The following is a 22,506-nucleotide window of genomic DNA, read 5'->3' as shown; positions in this document are numbered from 1 at the left end:
GGTGGTCTCTCGTGCCTTCAAATCATACCCTGGGAGCATCTGAGCTGAGTTGTAGTGCAATATATTCAGTCTGGAAGTGCAATATGCCACTTCTGTTTGATGCTGATTAGATCAGCTTCTCTATAGTCAGACACTGGGTATTATAGGCTGAAAATTCTAACCACATCTACTTAATTCAACTCCCATTGAATTAAATGCAGCTTCCTCCCAGGTAAATTGAGTTTGGGTTGCAGTCTTAGTGATTTATTTGGATGCTTGCTTTACTATTTAACTAGTCCTGAGATCACTGTGCAATAAAAGGTAAGACAGAAATCAGTGGAACACTGTCACAAGAGACCAGGGCCCTGCGGGACTTGACATCTTTCCGCAGGGCCTGCAAGACAGAGCTGTTCCACCAGGCCTTTAGCCAGGGCACAGCCTGACTCCCTCCCTCGGCAATCTTCGCGGAGCTCTGGCCCAATGGTTGCCAGTGGCTTGAATTAATTAATTTTATAATGAATGATTTTAGAGTGTTGTTTGTGCTGTACTTTTGTACTGTTTTATTGTTGTTAGCCGCCCTGAGCCCGGCTTCGGCTGGGGAGGGCGAGATATAAATAAAATTTATTATTATTATTGTCATCAACAACAACATTTCCCAGTTTAGTGGAATTGCCATTGCACAAACCTGGCATTTCCACAACAATGCAGCAGTTCACTGTGCTTCAGGAGAAAGCCAAGTAGGGTACTGAGAGGCTTACTGGAAGCAGAGTATAATTATAGGAGGCTGGTAATGCTGCTTTAATTGCTTTAATTAATATCTATGGAACTGGAAGTAGGGCATTAACACCCTTTGTTAGATCGTGTGGTAATTGTTAGATTGTATGCTGTACAGTATGCTCCAGTTTCTGAGGGAAAGGGGGAAACCATGTCAAGGTCCTGTGTGCCAAGAGGGCCATATCATTTGCAAAAGACTGTCCCTGCAAACTTTTATCTGATTTTCTTCTAAAGGCTCATAGCCACTGATAGCCTTGATAGGGTATCAGTGGCTACCAGTCGGCCACTAGCCAGGATGGCTATGTCCTGCCTTCTACTTTCAGGCTAAATGGCTCTGAAGAGCAACTGCTGTGTGGAGAGTGTCCCACTCACAAGTTTCCCATAGGCTGACTATTACGAAAACAAAACGCTAATAAAAATAATCCTAAGTGTTGAAGAAATAACTTTCTTGATCATGTTCCAGGATGCCATAAAAACCCCCAACCCAAATCGTTTTGTGTGCTGATTTTCTCCTACTCATTTCTACATTTTAATTGTTTCTTTAAAACAAATTGGCCACATACTACAGCGGTACCTCGGGTTACGAACTTAATTTGTTCCGGAGGTCCGTTCTTAACCTGAAACCGTTCTTAACCTGAGGTACCACTTTAGCTAATGGGGCTTCCCGCTGCCACTGCGCCACCGGCACGTGATTTCCATTCTCATCCTGAGGTAACGTTCTTAACCCAAGGTACTACTTCCGAGTTAGCGGAGTTTGTAACCCAAAGTGTTTGTAACCCAAAGTGTTTGTAACCCGAGGTACCACTGTATTTCAAAAAATCTCCATACTGCCCAGCCACACCCAACATTCTGGGTTTCAGTTGGACGGAAACTATTTCCTGGTTGCTGTATTTCCAGATTGCAAACCTTATCCCCACTTACCTGAGAGTAATCCCCTTGAAACTCATTGTGGCTTTCTTTCCAGCCAAATAGAGTTGTACAGGTTGATACTATCATTCCAGTCATAATCCTGCATCCTTCTGAGTTTAAAAACTCGTGACAGATGTGCGAAGGAATGCGCACCAGCTCTGCCCACAATGTGGCTGTGTGTGCTGGCCCCACCCACGTTGTTTTTAACTTTTCTCTACCGAGTGGGAAGATCTGAAGAGGACTTAGCATGCTTAGAAGTTGCTTCACGTTCATCTTCCTTGACAATGTGGGAAGGTTGAGGGTGGAGTGAAGCATGAGAAGACAAAAGTACTGTTTCTGGGGGACGAGGGGAAGTGTGGGGGACTTCCTGGCCCCTAAAGGACCAGGTGCACAACCTTGGGGTTATTATGGATCACCGATTGTCCATGGAGGGGCAGGTCAACACTGTGTCTAGAGCGGCTGTCTACCAGTTCCATCTAGTATGCTGGTTGAGAACCTACCTGCCTGCGCATTGTCTCGCCAAAGTGGTACATGCTTTGGTTATCTCTCTCTTGGACTGCTGCAATACGCTCTACGTGGCACTACCATTGAAGGTGATGCAGAAACTACAATTAATCCAGAATACAACAGCTAGACTGAGAGCAGCCACTGGGGCCATATAACACCAGTCCTAAAGGATCTACATTGGCTCCCAGTATGTTTCCGAGCACAATTCCAAGTCCTTTAAAGTCCTGCACAGCTGCATCACTGTATATTTGAAGGAACATTTCTACCCCAGCTATTCAGCCCAGACACCAATGTCCAGCTCCGAGAGTCTTCTGGCGGTTCCCTGATTGTGAGAAGTGAAGTTACAGGGAACCAGGCTGAGGGCCTTCTCGGTAGTAGCGCCCTTCCTCTGGAAAGCCCTTCTGTCACATGTCAAAGAGATAGCCAATTATACGACATTCCGTAGACAACTGAAGGCAGCCCTGTATCGGGAAGCTTTTTAAGTTTGATGTATTGTATGTTCTTTATATTCTGTTGGAAGCCACCCAGAGTGGCTGGAGCAACCCAGTCAGATGGGTGGGGTACAAGAAACAACAACAGCAATAACAACTGGCAGGAATGGAGAGGCAGGACCAGTCCCTGTGTCCTCTGCACCTCTCCTAAATAGTTACAATAACACCTAAATTAGGCTTGTGCTCTGTGCAGCAGCAAAGCTGTACTGTACACAAGGGTAAGTGGTGCACCTGTATTTTCCTGGAAGAGTGAGATCAAATTTATTAGAGAGCTTTAAAAGCGCTGTTCCCAAGATAAGCAGATTTATATTTATTTAGTTTTTCAATTCGGCGCATAGATCTTTATCTTTGTGTTCAGCACATGGGCATATTCCACAGCAAGAACGGCCTTAACAGTTTGAAGCCATTAACTTAATTCTGCAGACCCTGGCTCTCTCTTGCATTTCTTGCTCTCCTTATTACCCAGTTAGGAGAAACCTAAGAGTGCCTTCTAGACTAAATATGACAGCTGCAACCCATAATTCATTTAAACAGCCTGCAGAACAGCTAGACCAATAGCATTTCCAACAGCTGTTTGCCTCCTGCGTGTTTTTTTATTTGTTTTTTCAGCAGATATGTTCAGAGACTATTTGTTTGCATTATTCACAAAAGTGTTGTAACAGCAGATATATATTTAAGCAATTTTTTCCCCACCAAATTGCCTATAGTGTTAGATGCTCATCTCCCATTTTAACTCTGCTTTGTGTTCATTTTGGAGCTTCTACGATAGGTGGGACTGTGGACTTTGGCTCCCTTCACGAATTTGAGCTGGACATGTGAGAACACACGTAGGCAGGGGTATGGGTGCCATATCAGGGTTCCTGGACACAAACAGGATTGTAAACATGGTCACCTAAATGGCCCAGATCCCCTTATTAAATGAGCAAATTCCATCCTTAGAAGAACATTTACCATGGCTGATTTATCAGTATTCAAAATATTCAATGGGTCCTCGATCACTTCCGGAGCCAGAGCAGACTCAGCTGGTGTCTGCTCCTGAGGATCTGGCACAGGTGAGGACCCTTCAGGCTCATGCCCCAGCCCCGGCTCAGCTGGTCCTGGAGGTGGGGACTCCTGTGCAGGTTGGGATTCCTCAGGTTCAGCCTCTGAATCCGATTCCCAGGCCATCACACCCTTCTTCATAGGATCTCAGGACTATTAAAATAAATACAGGATAAAAACAAGTTAACGAGTTTCCAAACATGGCTAACATTTATTGGAAAATCAGAACGCCCTGGTGAATTTCCGAAATCACATCCTCATTAAGATCATTTGCCAGCAAACTCGCTAAGGCATGGTGAAAGTGATGAAAACAACTTTGATGCCATAATAATTTATACTTTTAACTTGACTAAGATAAACAGAATCAAAGAACTAGATTTTCCATGTTCCTCCTTAATATTAGTATGTGTTACTAGCTCAATCTCCTTAGCAATTCAAAATCAATAATCAGTTTTAAATACATGGTCTTTATGAATAGTCTTCAAAAAGAGCATAATAGAAGAAAAATTACCCCGCTAGATAAATTATCTCCTGAATTAATCGGGTCTATTAAGTTAGAAGAAAAACCTCACTCAAGGCCACATAGCTTGGCCTGTTAATGACCTTAATTATGCTATAATGGGGGATAGCTATTGTCACAGGATTATTTGTTTCACACAATGCCATTTCAGTCATTAAAAGTATTCTTCAAAGGAAAAACAAACCATTAACTGAATGTGGTTCTGAATTTAAATGTGTATTTACTCAAAGGATATCTTTGAAAGAAAGACGACCGAAATTAATACATGAACTCTGAACATATATTTCATCTGCTGTCCTCTTCAAACTAAAAGCATTCAACTGCATTTCCCTCAAAGTAAATTTGTACATATTTCATTTCTTTTTTCTGTTATTTTTTATTTTAGTGTTTCTTTCCTTCTTTTTCCTGTTCTGCCATATAATTTCTTAACTTATAAAGGCTGTGATCCAGAAATCCCCCTTCAGATATGCTCAGACAAAAATACCCCACAAGTACCCTGGAAAAAAACTGGGACATCCCAAATTTTTTACCACGAAAGAACAGCGGCCATTTGGGTTGCTGTGATCTCTTACGTGATTTCATGGTGCTAATTCCACACACACACCCCAAACAAAAGTACTTGAGGGGCAGGGGGACTGAGGCATGAAATTGCACGAGATCACAGCAACCCAATAGTCTTTGAGCTCAGGAAGATGGCATCTGGGAATTTGGATTCAAAGTATTGGAAGGTATGGACAAGCAGATACAGTACTTTGATTCCTGGTGCTGGCCTCTCCCTTCATTCCACATAGAGAATACAAGTGGATTGGAAGTTAACTCTTATTCAACAGTGGTGAGAGGGTGGCAGCCTAGTTTTAGGGGTGCATGGCAGAATATGTGGCACATGCAACTCTGGCCTTCCCCCATAAGGGAATGGTAGGGTCTGCTCTGGCTTCCCTGCACAACACCTTCCAGTCCATTTGTAATTTGGCCCTTCAGTATTTACACTGCTCTTCCAGAAGCCTTTTACTTGGTATGGGGTGTGTGTGTGTGTGAAATCCCCAAAAAGGATGTTACTTTTTTTCTGTATGCCACAACAGCTGCGCGAATATTACTATCGAAGAATTGGAATAAACAAGATTTACCAACTATCAAAGAATGGCAGATGAAGATGATGGACTATATGGAACTTGCCAAACTGACTGGGAGACTCCGGGACCAGAGAGAAGAGATGGTGGAAGAAGATTGGAAGAAGTTTAAAGAATATTTCAAAAAAATATGTTAATATTTAAATCTTAGAATAGCTTTGGAGGGTTAGAAGTAGAAGATAGTGTATTTTAAAATAGTATTATATGTAAGGAATAAAATTTTTATGGTAAAAGTGTGATTTAAAAAATGTTTTAAAATTATGATATATGTAAACTGCTAAAGATGAGGTAAATTGAAAATCAGATAGGGGGGACTTGGGGAAGCTCACCTAACAAAGTTTAGAAAAAAATAAGGATAAGATAAGAATTTGTTTGTATTGTTTGTTTTTTCTGTTTGTGTTGTTTATTTGTGTTATAAAAGGAATAGTATTTTTTGAAAAAGAAGAAGCATTTACACTGCTCTGATTCTCTCACACTCCTAAACCATAATTAAACTTATCCTTAGTTAATAAACCATAGTTAAAGCTGAGACATCAGGCTGATGAGCACTTAAACCAGGCGTGGGCAAACTCGGCCCTCCAGAAGTTTTGGGACTACAACTCCCATCATCCCTGACCACTGGTCCTGTTGGCTAGGGATGATGGGAGTTGTAGTCCCAAAACATCTGGAGGGCTGAGTTTGCCTATGCCTGACTTAAACCTTGGTTTATTACATCACAGAATGGTTAAAAGCATCAGTGAAGGCAGCCAAGCCTTGAAAAATGTTTGATTGTTATTATTTCTTTTGCCAGTCTTCACTTGCAACTCTGTAGGCATTTGATAACTGAAAGACATTGTTCCAGGCAACCTTGAAACCACTGGTTTCTAACTGCAACTGTTTTTAGGATGTTTAAACTGTTTTGTAAAAAATAAAAAATAAAAAAATATTATTGATGTGTTTGCCATCCTGGGCTCCTTAAGGAGTTGTAGGACGTAAATTCCATAACAACAGTTTATAAACCAACTAGAAACTAGAGCAACCTTTAAGGATGTTTAATAATCATAGTTAAAGCTGCTGGGCTGGCTTCACACATAATGCTAAGCCATGGTTAAATAAACCATGGTTTAATAAGCCATAGTTTAGTGATGTGAGAACTAAGCCACTGAATGTGTCAATTACGTGATGCAATTTTGTGTTGACGCAGCTCCATGTACTCAGTCCTGTTGTCAGCAGTCTCAAAGCATCTGTTTAGGTTCTGGGCTACTAGGCACAGTGTTGGGAATGCTTTATGCATTTTTGCTTTCTGATAATGGACAATAAAAGCCATTATTGCTCTGTGAATGCATCTGCTATGCCTTCTGTACAAAGGAAGTGCTACAGTGTGCTCTAAGTACAAATACCAGGACCATAGTATGCTCCACGGGGAAATCAGAATTATCTTTTTACCATTTCCTTGTCTCTTTATTCCAATAAAAGTGTTATGGAGCGCCTGCAGAGTGCTAGTTGATATGTGGCAGGAAATTTCCTGACACTGTGCGAACAAAGATGTTTTTGTGTGCTTATGTGAAATCGAGCCCTAATGAGCTTTTCCGGGGGGGGGGGACACAGCTAAGCACTTTCAAGTCCCAATAATTTCAGTGGAAGAATTAAGCAAACATGGAAATCAATAGGACTTAAAGAGTGCTTAGCTTTGGCTGGCTCCTATATAATATTTCATCAGAACACAAGCTAAACACAAAAGGCAATGATCTGAAAATGTCTGGGACTCGAAAGCAAACTCACGTCCGTAAAGTGATATGCATGATATGCCAACATGAAAAATATTCTGCCAGCATATAAAATTGAGGGATAGCATCTCTGTTGGTGACATTCACAGTGTAAAGTGATGGGAACTCATGGGTTCATGTTCAGTGCATTAATTTAGTTAATTGAGAGGTGATGTAATGTTATTGTTGTGACACGCAAGCATGGATCAGGACGTCCCTGCTTCAAAACTCAACTTTCCATTGACCTTATTATGTGACTTTAGACTCATGTAACTTATTAGGTGGCATACTTTCTGTGTTAGAACACCCCCCCCCCCATTTGCAATATGATACAGTGGTACCTCAAGTTAAGTACTTAATTCGTTCCGGAGGTCCGTTCTTAACCTGAAACTGTTCTTAACATGAAGCACCACATTAGCTAATGGGGTCTCCTGATGCCGCTGCGCCGCCAGAGCACGATTTCTGTTCTCATCCTGAAGCAAAGTTCTTAACCTGAAGCACTATTTCTGGGTTAGTGGAGTCTGTAACCTGAAGCCTATATAACCTGAGGTACCACTGTATTGATAATGCTTCTCTACCTTACAGGGCTGTTGTGCAAACTGCAACAAGACAATGTATGTGAAGTCCTTTGTTCTTTCAATAAAGAACAACAATAATTTATTATTTGTAACTAGCCCATTTGACTAGGTTGCCACTCTGGGCAGAATCTAACGTATATAAAAACATGATAAAACACTGAACCTTAAAAAACTTCCCTATACAGGGCTGCATTCAGAAGTCTTCCAAAGGTTATATAGTTACTCATCTCTTTGACATCTGATGGGAGGGGATTTCTCAGGGTGGGTGCTACTACCGAGAAGGCTCAAAAACACTTGAGAACTATTCAATTAGGTTCTCTGCTTTAAAAGAGACAGACCTCCTGCATGAACCATTGTGTTCAGTGGCTGGGGCTCCCCACTATCTGATGTCATCATGATGGCAAGTTATAACTTCAAAGGGGCTCAGCGTTGGCAATGAGCAGCAAGCCCTTTGGAAGGTGTGCCAACTGGCATTGATGTGCTCCTTCACAGGGGCTCGCTGTGAGCCATGCTTTGCCTGACTGCAGGTACTGTTTGGATTCAAACCATGCCTGTAAATTAACATTTTCCTTCCGTAGACTAGCAAAGCTGATCATCACTGACAGCAAGACCTTTCATCGCCAGTAAGACCAATGGGGGCACCCTTGTGTGGTTGATCCCCCAAGGGCTTGCTGTCATCTGATTGTCAGCAAGTCCTGCTTGCTAAGGTACAATTGGGAGTCTACTTTAATCCTTTAATCTACTTTAATCTTCCCTGAATAATACTGGGCAGGGATGGGGAGCTTGTCGCCCTCTTGGTATTGTTGAATTACAACTCTCATTCTTCCTGATCAGAGCTGCACTCCATTAATATCAGAGACGTTCCAAGTTCCCCTATCTCTGACACAAGCATCCACAGAGGTCCCTTTTGTCTGCAGTCACCTCCCCACTTAAATCTGGGCCAACACTGAGAAGGGAAGTTATGGCATCCCCATATGGTATGGGATCGCTCACCCTGACTGTTGACATGGGCAGGAACGGCAGGTGGTTCAGGGCGGCAAGGAGATTGGGGCTGTGCAGGCATGCTAGCAGGAACAGAGGGGTTGCTCTGCTGGTGAACCCATACAAAAGCGCCCCTGCAACCTCAGGTTGCCTTCCCATGCTTCATCCTAGTAAGAGGCAGCATCACGGAAGGGCTGTGACATCACCACCCTACTGCGCCAGCCACTTCTGGGCACAGGGAGTTGACGTATTGTGATGACTCCCACTCCACCAGTGGAGAGTGGTCCTCTATGCAGGGTTAAAGAGGCATGAACATGCAGGTGAAGGTGATGGAAAGTTGATGAAGGACCCTATGTAAGAGGCAGAACCTGTATTGCCAACACTGGCTGGTAGTGAAACTCCAGTGCTTTTAGGACTCCAGTGAGATTCAGCATGGACTAAATCTGGATGCTTCTGCATGTAAATAAAGCACATGCATAGGAAAGGGGCCCTAGAAGTATTCAGCAAAAGATGGTAGAATTGATGAGTTAGAATGTGGAAGTGCTTCTGCTCAGGCTGCCGGGGGGCGATCTATGTGGGATGCTCTGTAAAAAAAAAAAAAAAAAGCTCTGCGCATGCAGGAGCTAACATCAAAGGCTGATCACTCATGCATACATTAGCCCATGCCACCCCATGCTATATAGCACAGCTGTGTCCTGTTTTGACTATACAGTGGTACCTCGGGTTACATACGCTTCAGGATACATACGCTTCAGGTTACATACGCTTCAGGTTACAGACTCCGCTAACCCAGAAATAGTGCTTCAGGTTAAGAACTTTGCTTCAGGATGAGAACAGAAATCGTGCTCCGGTGGCGCGACAGCAGCAGGAGGCCCCATTAGCTAAAGTGGTGCTTCAGGTTAAGAACAGTTTCAGGTTAAGAACGGACCTCCAGAACGAATTAAGTACTTAACCCGAGGTACCACTGTACTGTTTGGTGAAGTCAGAGAGGATAGAAGGAGCACTGGCACAGAGAAGCTATGAGGAAGTGCAATAAATTAGGCTAATCAAATCTGCTGGAGAGATTCGACAACAAGTGTGATTAAGCAGGCAGGCAAGTCAAGACTGAGCTTGACACACAATCAAGGCAACCAAAGCATTGAGGTTTGCTAGATTTTACTCTGTTAGCTGGGCTTTAAATAGGCTTAAATCCAGGTACTTGAGACGTAGCAAGGCGTGGTTAGCAAGTAGCCTTTGAGTAAGTTGCACTTCAACTTATGACTCAGTCACAAAGTCATTTCCCACCCCTCATAGGCATTTCGAAAGCAGCAGCATACATCTGTTGAATTCAAATATTGGTTTTGGTTTCCTTTTTAAAGAACAGGACCGTCTAAAGAAAAGTTTTTTGGAAAGTGAGCACCAGGAAGATTTCAGCAGGGCATTAGAAGGGATTATATTTCCATTATTTCACCAGTTGACTCAGAATGGATTTTGCAATACCTTCTATTCCAGTGGAACTGCCTGCACATCCTTCTCAGTCAAACGAGTTTCCGGAATCCTTGAATCATTAACCATGTGCTGAATATTATGTAAATGAGGCATGGCTATGTTGAACTACATTCTACTTCACTCGAACCTTTCAGCAGAGAGATCATGTTCAACTAAGAGCCTAGTAAGAGACAATACCCATTCTACAGAATGGTAAGTAGTAAGCAAAGGGGGGAAAGGCTGAATATCCTTCAGTTTATTAAATAGAATTTTTGCAGATTGTTTTGTGTACCTTGTAATTATGATTGAATATATGTAAACAAGTTAACAAAATTAGTAAAGGGGATAATCCCTGTCTTTGAATTTAATCCTGGATATTACAAGCGCTATGTTGGTTTTTGCAGGCTACTTTATAAAACCTAAGTGATCAAAGTGATCTTATTGCTTATATTGTTCTTAATAAGGAAATTGCTGAATATTTGCTGTATTGTTTTGTAATGGATATTAACATTGCTTGCAAACATCCATTACAAAAAAAAGGATCCTAGTTAAACCTTGTGCTTGTGGTAGCATTTCCATCTGTGTTGTGTACAGAAAAAAAATAACCTAGGAGATAAACTGACTGCAAGACTACGCACCCAATTCATTTTACAGTTGTACATCAATAGAAGGGATATTATCTGTGCACTGGACTTGTTTTCTGCATGGGGTGGATTTGTACTGGTGTTGCTCAAATATCACCTGGGAGACATCAGATCTAGCAATTTGGTGATGCACGAATAACCTCTTGACTGACATTGCAAGGATCTCCTCCAACACAGACCAGTCATAGATGCCTGTCTACAGCTAGGTGCAGTTTATTCACAGGTACAGGCACAGGCACAGGAGAAAAGCCTTTTATCAATCTCTTGACTGGGGCAGGTGTGTGTGTGTGTGTGTGTGTGTGTGTGTGTGTCTGTAATACATATGCAGTTCTTTAAATTACACATTTCTTTCTAGTCATTCTTTTGATGTACAGGCAACTTTCAATTTACACTGGGATTACATTCCAGGGATAGAGCCTAAAGCCAAAATTGTCTACAGTCAAAACACATCAGGTGCAATGAAGGGTGGGATTGCCAATTCCCCCCTCCCTTTCCACCCTCTTTTAAATAATAATAATAATAATAGTAATAACAACAACAACAACAACAACAACAACAACAATAATAATTCCAAGAGCATAAAGCCAAATGTGTACAAGTTAAATGCAAGTAAGTTGCGAGATACCTGTCTAAGAAACCAATTTTCAGAAGGCATCTTGTTTTAAAACACATTTTAAGTGAGGATCAGTAGAACTTGTTTCTGCAAGTTCTTATTGTATTATTTTTGATTGGCCCCCTGTTTGTTCAAATTCACTTACTTCAGATATTTTGGGCTCCGAAAAAACAAACTTCACAATGTGCAGATACTGAGTTGGATTCAGAGTAAGCTAGCTGCACAAGTTCCCACTGAAATCAGTGTGCGAATTTAATAGCCAGCATTAGTCATAGTAAACTCACTGAATCAATGAATGTGTCTGTTTATTTCAGTGGTTCTACTCTGAGTCTGATTCATGTTGGATACAACACATTGAGTTTTAAATTGTATTTCAGTCTTTGAGTTAATTTCTTTTGGGTTTTTTTTTTAATTGTTTGCAGCAATTTCTTGTTCTGCAGCAATTTGCATTTTCTAAAAAAAAATAATCCTGTGAAAATTCATCCACATTTTTGTGTGGTTTTTTTTCCTTTTTAGTTTTATATGCAGTTTTGACTATTATTTGCAAGCAATTTCCCCATACACATTGCATTTTGAATTTTATATTCACAAATACATGAATTTTATGAACAAGTTCCCCTAATAAATGGGTTTTTGTAAACAACACTCAGGTGCAGCACTGCATCACAAAATTTGGGTACTTGTGAATTTTTGAAGGATTACTGTATTTTGGGTTTCATGTTGTTTTTGAAAGTTGTTTTTGATTTGCCTTTAAACGTAAACTGAATTGGAACTCCCCCACCCCCGAATTTCCATCTCTCCATCCTCTGCCCCCGCTCCTTGTAATGGGAAGAAAACTCCAATGGTCACCACGAGAGTGTTCTTCTTATTGGAAATACTAGGCATGTAGAGGTCAAAGTGTTAAAGCCCCCTCCCCCTACATGAACCTAATTTGGCTCACTGCCTTCCTGTACCAGCCATTTATTTAACAAAATCATATATGCAATGTCAAACAAAATGACAGATGGCACATAAAATTTGGCCTTAAGACAGAACAGAGGAGGGGTTTTTTTCAGACTCAGTTAGATTAGGCCAGGGATGCCCAAACTTTTTTCAAAGAGTGCCAGATTTGATGAAGTGAACATGTGTGAGGGCCAACCAAAGTTCTTGAGCTTTTTTTAGGATTTTACCCCAGGACATATACTGTCACATGGGCTGGATTAAATTGACCAGTGGGCCGGATTGGACCCCCAAAACGGACTTTGGACATGCTTATTTTGTGGCCCCTCAGCATGACGCCCCGTGCAAGGGGGCCACCCACACCACTCTAAATCTAGTGTGTCTCAGATAATAAGTGAAGCTAGAGAGGAACTTCCTCAGCCTCCCAGCCTGCTATGGCAGTATTTCAGATCCCAGAGACTCTTAAGAAAGAAGCATAGAAAACTCAAGATCACTAAGAAAGTGATCTCCCACCCACCCCCTTTTTTAAAAAGTCTCTCTCTCTCCTGTTGAAACACACACCAAATACAAAGATAATCATATTCAAGTTCATTGTCCCCACCTTGTCAAGACGGCAGCGCCTCATTTTTCTTGAGAAGAGTTTTGCAATGAAATTTGTTTTATGCAAGAAGAGGGACTGAATAACTTGAAGTGTTTATCTAACATTTGGCATGACTGAAAGTGCAGGAATATGACAAGGCAATAATCACATTGGCTGTGTAAGCTAAGCAATAAGTAAGTGCCTTTTTAAAAACCAAAAAACCAAATTGACATTTGTTTTACATTTCCAGGATGGAGGTGACATCAGAGAATGCTGGGATAGAGAGAAATCCCTGGAAAGATATTACCTTTCCACCATGTACACGTTGGAGTTTATATTTGGCATCATTGGCAACAGCATTGTTGTTTTTGGGTACATCTTCTGCCTCAAAACCTGGAGAAGCGGCAACATCTACCTGTTCAACTTGTCGCTGTCGGATTTTTCATTCCTTTGCACACTCCCGTTGCTGGTGTCAAGTTACTCTCAAGGGAATTGGTCCTATGGGAAAGACTGGTGTCAAGCCAACAGGTTTCTGCTGCACGTCAACTTATATACAAGCATCCTCTTCCTGACCGTTATCAGCATGGACAGATACCTGCTCATGAAGTATCCCTTCAGAAATCACTTTCTGCAGAAGAAAAGCACGGCTATTGTTTTATCAATCGCCATATGGGTTGTGGTCACATTGGAACTGACGCCCATGTTCACTTTCCTCAACGACCAGAAAAATAATAGCAATGGTAGCCTGTGCGTGGATTATGCAAGCTCTGGAGTTGCAAAAGACAGCCTAATCTATAGTATGATATTGACAGTGACTGGCTTCATAATCCCATTGTGCGCCATGTGCTATTTTTACAGGAAAACACATGCCTTCATCAAAAGCCGCAGCGCAGAGCTCACTGCTGCCCTGACTCTAGAGAAACCTCTCACCTTGATCGTCATGGCTGTGGCCATCTTTTCTCTGCTCTTTATTCCCTATCACATCATGCGCAATGTTAGGATCGCCTCCCGGATGCAGTCCTGGAAGCGTCCCTCGTGCGGCAAGGACCTTATCAGTATGATTTATACTGTTACAAGGCCCATTGCCTTTTTGAACAGTGTAATTAACCCCATCTTTTACTTCTTAATGGGGGATCACTTTAGGGAGATGCTGGTGAGTAACGCAAGGTATCTCTTTAAAAGGGTCACGCCTTGGTACAAATGATGCTAAATGCACTTCTTGGACTGATGGAAACAGCGTGGAAGGCTGGAGAGCTTTGGCTCACTGGTGCACAACATTTGATGATAGCTTGGGATTCGGATGCTATGCAACGGTCTATCCCCCTTAAAGCGCTTGAGTCCAAGTGCCTGTGCAAAGCTGCACTCAGATTAAACTGAGAAGAGGAATGAAGCCCCACACCACTGACCTTGCCCCTGCCTGGATAGCTCAGTTGGTTAGAGCATGGTGATGCTGACACCAAGGTTGCAGGTTTGATCCCCATATGGGGCAGCTGCATATTCCTACATCACAGGCAGTTGGACTTGATATCCTCAGGGACCCTTCCAACTCTACAATTCTATGATTCTATGACATCACACAGCCAAGCTAGCCTGGCTCCTGACATCTTGGTTCCTGACATCTTGGCTCCTGCCAAGGAGTGTGGTGGAGTCTCCTTCTTTGGAGGTCTTTAAGCAGAGGCTTGACAACCATATGTCAGGAGTGCTCTGATGGTGTTTCCTGCTTGGCAGGGGGTTGGACTCGATGGCCCTTGTGGTCTCTTCCAACTGTATGATTCTATGATTCCATCTCCACTAGGAGTGCAGCTATCTGGATACAGATGGATCTGGAAAGTGCCTAGAAACTTCAATTGATGCAGGATGAAGCCACCAGGCTGTTGACTGGTTTCAATGTTTAAAGCTTTATATAGGGCAAGACCTGGATAATGAAACAGCCTAGCATCTTATAAGACTCTGGTCTCCAATGCAACCTGACCATCGACTGAGATCTGTGCACAACAGACCTTTTGGAGGTTAGGCAAGTGGGTTCTGTCGAGCCGAATTTTCAGTGGTGGCCACTGCAACTACGGAGCTCTGTGTAAATGTTTGCCTTTTGTCATCATTGCTATCTTTTAGACGCCAGGCCAATTCCATCTTCCCATGTGTAAATGGTATTCATGATTGTTATTGTGAGTCAGCTCCCTTTGTTTGTATATATCGCTGGTATTTTATATGAGCTGTTTTTATATATCTTGCAGCTGCTACCCACATGTTCAATGAACACATATGGGGTGGGGTGGTTGTGTGGCATCTTTGCAGACGTGCCCTTCCCCATCCTGTACTTGAATGCTTGAGAGTGTGGCCTGCATGTATTGAATGGCCTATTTTATTTATTAATTTTGTATGCTGCCTTGGGGGCTTTTAAGTATAGAGATTTCTTAAATAAACACAGTTGAGAACTAGCTTGCTTCTACTTCTGCCCAGACACTGAGGTCCTGCGCCAAGGTCCTTCTGGCGGTTCCCTCACTGCGAGAAGCCAAGTTACAGGGAACCAGGCAGAGGGCCTTCTTGGTAGTGGTGCCTGCCCTGTGGAACGATCTCCCACCAGATGTCAAAGAGAAAAACAACTACCAGACTTTTAGAAGACATCTGAAGGCAGCCCTGTTTAGGGAAGCTTTTAATGTTTAATAGGTTATTGTATTTTAGTGTTTTGTTGGAAGCCGCCCAGAGTGGCTGGGGAAACCCAGCCAGATGGGTGGGGTATAAATAAATTATTATTATTATTATTATTATTATTATTATTATTATTATTACTACTACTACTACTACTACTCCCTAATACATGAACATGGCGTTCTTTGCCCCCAACACAAAGCCTTCTACAAAGCCCCATCTGAGTCTTGAAAGCTGAGGCTTCATCTTCTGTATCATCCAGACCTTCAATATCCTATGTAGCAATAACCAGTTTCAAGTAAAATTGAATTAAAGCACCATGGGAGAGAGAAATTAAAAACCAGAAGACAAAACTCGTCCACACATCCAGTCCATCAGCTACCCTTGGCCTGTGAAGTTTAGGTTATACTGTAGGAGTAAGGAAGCTTTTTCATCCTGCGGGCCACATTCCCATCAGGACAATCTTCTGGGGGTCACAGGCCAGTGGTGGGTGGGCCAGTGGCAAAAGTGAGTAACAAATTCAAATTTTACCTTTGTTGGTTGGATGCAGAGGGATGCTGGGAGGAACCAGCTGGGAGGAACCCTCAAGGGAAGAAGGCTTAGAGCCAGGTGGTGGGACGATGATGAGTGGTCAGAGGGAGAAGAGGGAGAAGACAGGGGGGAGGAGGTGTTGGAAGCTGAAGAGGTATCAGGGTTTAGTGAGCAGGGGGAGTCCATGACAGAGAGAAGTCCAGAATCAGAAGAGAAAGCAGAAGAGGAGGGAGGGCAGAGATGAGTCAACCTGGTGAAGAAACACAGGCGCCTCCAGCTGCTGCTGGGACAAACCAGGACCAGGAGAGGAATGAAGCAGGAGGAGTAAAGGCAGACATGCCGGCGTAGTCTCAGATTGCTTGGGAAAGACCTGAAGAGGAGATTTAGGCAGCTGTGGGAAGGCCTTCAGTATCCGCAAAGGCCACACAGGGAAAAGACCTACCGAAGAAGAGTGAGTTGCTGTGCTCATTAGGCATGGCACTGCTAAGCAGATCCTGTTTCTCAAGTTTCTAGAGTTAACTTCACTTACTCCAGGCGTGTAGTGATTACGTTGCCTAGTTGGTTGTCACACTAGTTTCTGGACCAGGCATCCATTGGGATACATCATTATATTTATTGTTGTATTAAAGCATCTGTGTCTATTGTTTTATTTTACTTGGTGGTTTGCACAATTATCTCCTCACAATATTCCAGCAGCAGGATGTTTCAATTTTTAATCTTCACCCAACTTATTCTTTTTGTCAGCCAATTATCTTTGCTATTCCAGACATCAATAAGCCAGTAGGGAATTGGCCAAGATATTTGTCACGTGATCATCAGTGTGTTTCCCACATCCCTTCTTAGGGGGAAGATTGTGGCTCAGTGATAAAGCCTTTGATTTGCCTGTCAAAGGTTCCAGGCAGGACTGGGAGAGACGTCTGAAATCCTGAAGAACTGCTGGGGAAAACTGTAGTAGAGGAACCAATGGCCCAACTCAGTATAAGGCAGCTTTTTGTGTTTCTGCACAATGTCCTCAACTTGGGGGGCGGGGCGGGAAAGGGTGTCGGAGAGGATTTGAAGAAAGTGTGGTGGTTTCCAAGTAAAAGAAAAAAGGAACTTGGATGATTAAGCCACCCCCAGTAATGTTTGCCTGAAAGTAAATGGGTGGTGTTGCCACCACAACATTTTCTGTTTGATGTACATATCACAATAAGACCACTTACTATTTTCTAAAGAAGGAAGCAGAAGGCAACAGATGGTAAGATGGCCTAGGAGATCTCGGCAAGCAATAATGGTGTGGTAGTCACCAGACAGCCCCTGAGAATTAACAACCTACTGAAATAATGAGCTAAAAGTAAAGCCTGAAAGTCCCTAAAGAGTCAGAGCAATGAGTAAATGAAAGACACAAGTCCAGAACAGAGAAAAATAAACGGTTGTGCTTTCGGCACGCAAGCAAGCTTGGGAAGTCCACCTGTAGCTAAGCCGCCATCTTTAAGAGGGTAACTAGGAGCAACACCCATGCTTAATTTTTGCCAGAGTTCATACGCAATGCACCAGAGTCCTGAGAGTGCCTCCCTTCATATCAGCAGCTTGGCAGAAAATATACAGAATATTTTTTTCTTTCCTAAATCAGACTGCAGTAGGGTTAAAATATAGGCACTTTTAGATCACAGGAGGAAGGTTTGTACTCTAGCACCTCTCACATTACTAATTAAGTAATTCACCAGTGCTATTTTTTCTAGGAAAAGAGATGCTGGATCTCACTATGAACACCTCCCTCGTTCTCTTAGAATGGCAATGGCGCCCACCCATGATATGCCAGAACTGAGTTCCAGCGAGTTCCAGTTGGGGGGGGGGAAATGCCATTATTTCTTGAGTCTTTAATTCTCTTCCTGCTTCAGTGAAGAGTCTTTTTTTAGTCAAAAGAATTTCACTTTTGCCAGACTGCTCATATACGCTGTTGTTAAATTTATGAAATCCTTTCTGTACTTAATTCAAGTCATGCTCCTCTACGTTAATTCTGGGGGAAAATAAAAGTTGTTGTTCTGGGCTCTTTCATCTGCAAAGATTAGAAACTTAACAGTGTGAATCCTTGTACAAATACGTTGCCGTGAATATTTGAGGCTTCTGTTTTTCAGAACGCTTGCAGCTATCTTTGAAAGCAAACAAAGACAATTTACATGATGGGAATGGGCAGAAATGAGGCAGACAAATGTCAGCACTCTTCCTTCCTTTATGGACAACTGCATTGGCTTGTGCCAGAATTAGGAACCTGGTTCAGTTTTATTGTTGTTATTTTTTATTTTTTATTTGGATGATGCAGTAAAAAGTAGAGTGAAATGACTTATAGATCCATTACAGGTTTCACTTGTAAATCAGCAGGTTATGAAACTGTCTGAACTCGGTTACTGGGGTGCTGGGATGATGAATTCAGATATAAAATGAATTTGTTGAGCAAAGAAGAGAGGAGAGTTGAAGTAAAGGCAAGACTTAACGCTATTTATGCCAATCAGGATTTCAAAGCTCAGACCTACAGAATCTATGTTCGATGTGTAGTCTAAACCAGGGTAGGGGCCTTCTGGCAGTGGGGTCCAAATGTGGCCCTCAGACCTCTCTGCCTGGCAGTATAACTCTCCCAAGGCTACACACGTCATTGGTCCTGCTTCGCACCTCAAATATCTTTGCTTGGCTGGAATGTGTTGTTGAACTCTGGTAATGTCCCTTGCTTGCCTGGATACAGTGGTACCTCGGGTTACATATGCGTCAGGTTACAGACTCCGCTAACCCAGAAATAGTGATTCAGGTTAAGAACTTTGCTTCAGGATGAGAACAGAAATTGTGCTTTGGCGGCGTGGCAGCAGCAGGAGGCCCCATTAGCTAAAGTGGTGCTTCAGGTTAAGAACAGTTTCAGGTTAAGTACAGACCTCCGGAATGAATTAAGTACTTAACCCGAGGTACCACTGTAGAGTAGTGTGTGTGTGCGTGTGTGTGTGTGTACATAAACTAGTCTACTCTACAAAGGTAATCTTTGCATCAGTTGCCCCACCCACTTTTGTCTCTGGCCCCACCCACCATGGTATATGGTCCTTAGAAGGTTGTTCAGAAGGGAATGCCATCCATGGGCTGAAAAGGTTTTGCCACAAAGTAAAAGTGAAAATGGCCCTGAAGATGTAGGAAGTTCCCTTATTTCACTACTGAATAACCACACGGCATTCTTACATTTCCAAAAAGGGCAAAAGGATATGATTCACAATTAAGCCAGTTTTGAAATAGAGGCAAACATTTCAATCAGCCCTCCCTGATCTTGGTGGTCTCCAACCCTCAAATTATGTCATTTTCAAAACTCAAACTCCAAAAAGACCTAAGTATGCGACACTGCTGGCTTCCAGCCAGTAACTTGCAGTTTGCAATTAACACTGAAAAAAGGGAAAACCCTTTGAATCCACAAAATAGAAGATAAGGCAAATATGCTCATTGTCTATATGTAACAGCTAGTACTAGCTGAGTAAACTGCAATGCTTAATGTTTTAAAACAACAACAAGAACAATTTCAAACTAGTAAGACTAAAGACAAACCTCAGTGCTCAAAACAAAATAGCCTCTCTCACCACCACCTTGTCTCTTCCTCTATTGACTCCCAAGATTGTGGCAAATTAATTCAGATTTTTTGTTTTGTTAATGGATATTCAACTTAGAACCTTTTGTGGGTTTTCCGTCCACAACCATTTGACTTTGAACTATAAATTTGATGAGCAAGCAGTGTGATTCCTGACACCACACTTTGGCAAAGAAACAGAGATGATATTTCTTCCAAGTCCTGGAACCTGGGCCTTGTCTCTCCCCATTTCCTGACTTGCATGAAATTAAACTGTTCAATAGCCACATGGAAACGTATCTCAATTGAGCAAATCTGTCTTGGTGATGTGCTAGTTTATCTTCAGTGCCAAGGACTCCCTAGTGTGGGGAAAATAAATAAATCCGCCAGCTTGCAGCCGTTCTTCTGAGAAACCAGCTTATATAACATTCAGGTCTCATGACGAGGTGAAGGAAAACCAGTTTGCTCACACAGAAAGTATATCACACTAGAGAGATTCTTTCTAAAGATCACCATCATTAACTTGGAATTACCTTTTACTTCAGAGTTCTGTTTATCTTGCACAATTTTAACATCCTATTCCTGACAGAAAACTTGAAACACAACATGATATAATGTAACAAAACACTTGTTTTTCAGCCAGCCAAAAATCCTGAGGATTCAGAGACTCTTTGCTACTGCATCAACCTGTAAATGATACTAATAACTTGGCTATATCTTGTCCAATGTAGTGTCCGACATAGGAACTTGCATGGAATAAGGTCTTCTTTATGGAGTTATGCTAAAGTTACTCTTTACATGGTGTTACTTAAGTTTTGTTGTTGTTTAGTCATTTAGTCGTATCCGACTCTTCGTGACCCCATGGACCAGAGCACACCAGGCACTCCTGTCTTCCACTGCCTCCCGCAGTTTGGTCAAACTCATGCTGGTAGCTTCAAGAACACTGTCCAACCATCTCATCCTCTGTCGTCCCCTTCTCCTTGTGGCCTCAATCTTTCCCAACATCAGGGTCTTTTCCAGGGAGTCTTCTCTTCTCATGAGGTGGCCAAAGTATTGGAGCCTTAGCTTCACGATCTGTCCTTGCAGTGAGCACTCAGGGCTCACTTAAGAATGGATAGATTTGATCTTCTTGCAGTCCATGGGACTCTCATGAGTCTCCTCCAGCACCATAATTCAAAAGCATCAATTCTTCGGCAATCAGCTTTCTTGATGGTCCAGCTCTCACTTCCATACATCACTACTGGGAAAACCATAGCTTTAACTATATGGACCTTTGTTGGCAAGGTGATGTCTCTGCTTTTTAAGATGCTGTCTAGGTTTGTCATTGCTTACTTAAGCTTTAAGTTTGTGCAACTACATATGGCAACCGTTTTTTCTCTTTTACCTTTGCCTTTCCTAACCATCCTAACCATGGTCAACAATCCTAACCATGGCTAAATTCACACCATATATTTAAAGCACTTCGCTATCGCTTTAACCAGTCTGCCAAGAGATCCTGGGAGCTGTAGTTTGCTAAGGGTGCTGAGAGGGTTAGGAGACCCCTATTTCCCTCACAGAGTTACTATTTCCCATTTCCCTGGGAAAAGAGATTGATTGTGAAACTACTCTGGGAATTGCAACGCTGTAGGGACAGGAGGGGAAGGGGGTAAAATGGAACTCAAGCACCAACTTCTTAAACATTTGTTCTTATAATGACCAGCTGGCACTTTTCCAGGGTAGAAAGTGCCTGAAGGAACTGGGCTTTGGGCAAAGGTGATGGAATGAGCCCTTACTTCCTATCTCTCTCACTGAGGCAGTCTGATAGAACGGCTTCTCCCAAGTGGCACCTGGGGGCAAAGGAGGAATGATGGAATTGGCCTGTCACAGCAGAGCTGATGGAGTGTGTTCCATTTCCCATCTTTCCCACTGGAAGAATGGCTGTCCCCCAGGTGACAATTGAGGGAGAAGAGGCCTGATGGAGCTACCCAGCCCTCTTTCTAAGTGGTGTACATAAAAACAAACCACGCAGAGAATAAAACAATAAAAAAAAATCATAAAAACAATTGGAAACTCAAACACAACCTTAAATTGCCTGCTGGAATAAGAAAGTATGTCGTGCTCTTTAAGTTCAGCAGGGAGGGTGCTTGCCTAATCTCAGCCAGGAAACAGTTCCACAAGCCTGGGTCCATATCACTGAATGCACATCAGTCTAGAAGTTATGAGCCACGCATGTGAGCCATGGAGGATGGCCAACAGAGATTTCCCCAGAGATTTATTTAAGTGATAGGGCAGGGATATAAGGAATCAGGTAGCCAAGTTGTTAAGGGCCTTGTAAATTAATGCAATAACATTGAACCTGGACCAGTAACATGCAGGCAGGCAGTGCAGCTTTTGAGCACCGGAGTCATGTCCTGATGATAGTCTGTCCCCATCTAAATCCCCATCTGATGCCCCAGCTGGAGCTTCTGAGCCAGGTGCAAGGGTAGACCCTCACTGCAATAAATCCTGAGGCTAACAATGCATGAATCTCCACAGCCAGACTATCCCTGCCCAAGAATGGCTCCAGGTGGCACTTCTGCCCCTGAGGCTACCTGAGCCTCAAGTGACAAAGATGGACCTGGGAGCTTAAGAGGGAGAGCAACTCCATCCAGGACAGGCAAATGGCCAATACCCCAGACACAGGAACTACCCACTCACAGTGCCCCCATCTTTCTACAGTTCGGCTCTGTTTATTATCTCTTATCCATTCTGCAACTCCATCCAGGACCTATTCAGACCTCTCCTAACTCAGATATTATGGAAACGTAGAGCTGTCCTGATGACACTGCCCCCAAACTCCCAATGACCAGAGAATAGTATTGGGAGCAATAGTATTGAG

The 22,506-nt window shown here is 42.7% G+C and overlaps 1 protein-coding gene across 2 annotated transcripts; it reads left to right on the top strand.

The window, feature by feature from the left end:
• The first annotated feature begins 10,179 nt into the window (after window positions 1-10,179).
• Window positions 10,180-15,333, top strand: SUCNR1 (succinate receptor 1). Of its 2 annotated transcripts, none has more exons than XM_082224601.1 (2): window positions 10,180-10,332; window positions 13,146-15,333. In XM_082224601.1, the coding sequence occupies exons 1-2, from the start codon at window positions 10,330-10,332 to the stop codon at window positions 14,097-14,099; spliced, it is 957 nt and encodes a 318-aa protein (XP_082080727.1). In that variant the 5' UTR covers window positions 10,180-10,329; the 3' UTR covers window positions 14,100-15,333. The 2 variants fall into 2 exon arrangements, with proteins under 2 accessions (XP_082080727.1, XP_082080728.1); XM_082224602.1 differs by lacking the exon at window positions 10,180-10,332 and adding an exon at window positions 10,735-10,986.
• Window positions 15,334-22,506: the final 7,173 nt, after the last annotated feature.

Source organism: Podarcis vaucheri (assembly GCF_965113315.1).
Source record: "Podarcis vaucheri genome assembly, chromosome: 5".
In the NCBI taxonomy this organism is placed as follows: domain Eukaryota; kingdom Metazoa; phylum Chordata; class Lepidosauria; order Squamata; family Lacertidae; genus Podarcis; species Podarcis vaucheri.
This window is presented reverse-complemented; position numbering and strand designations above follow the sequence as displayed.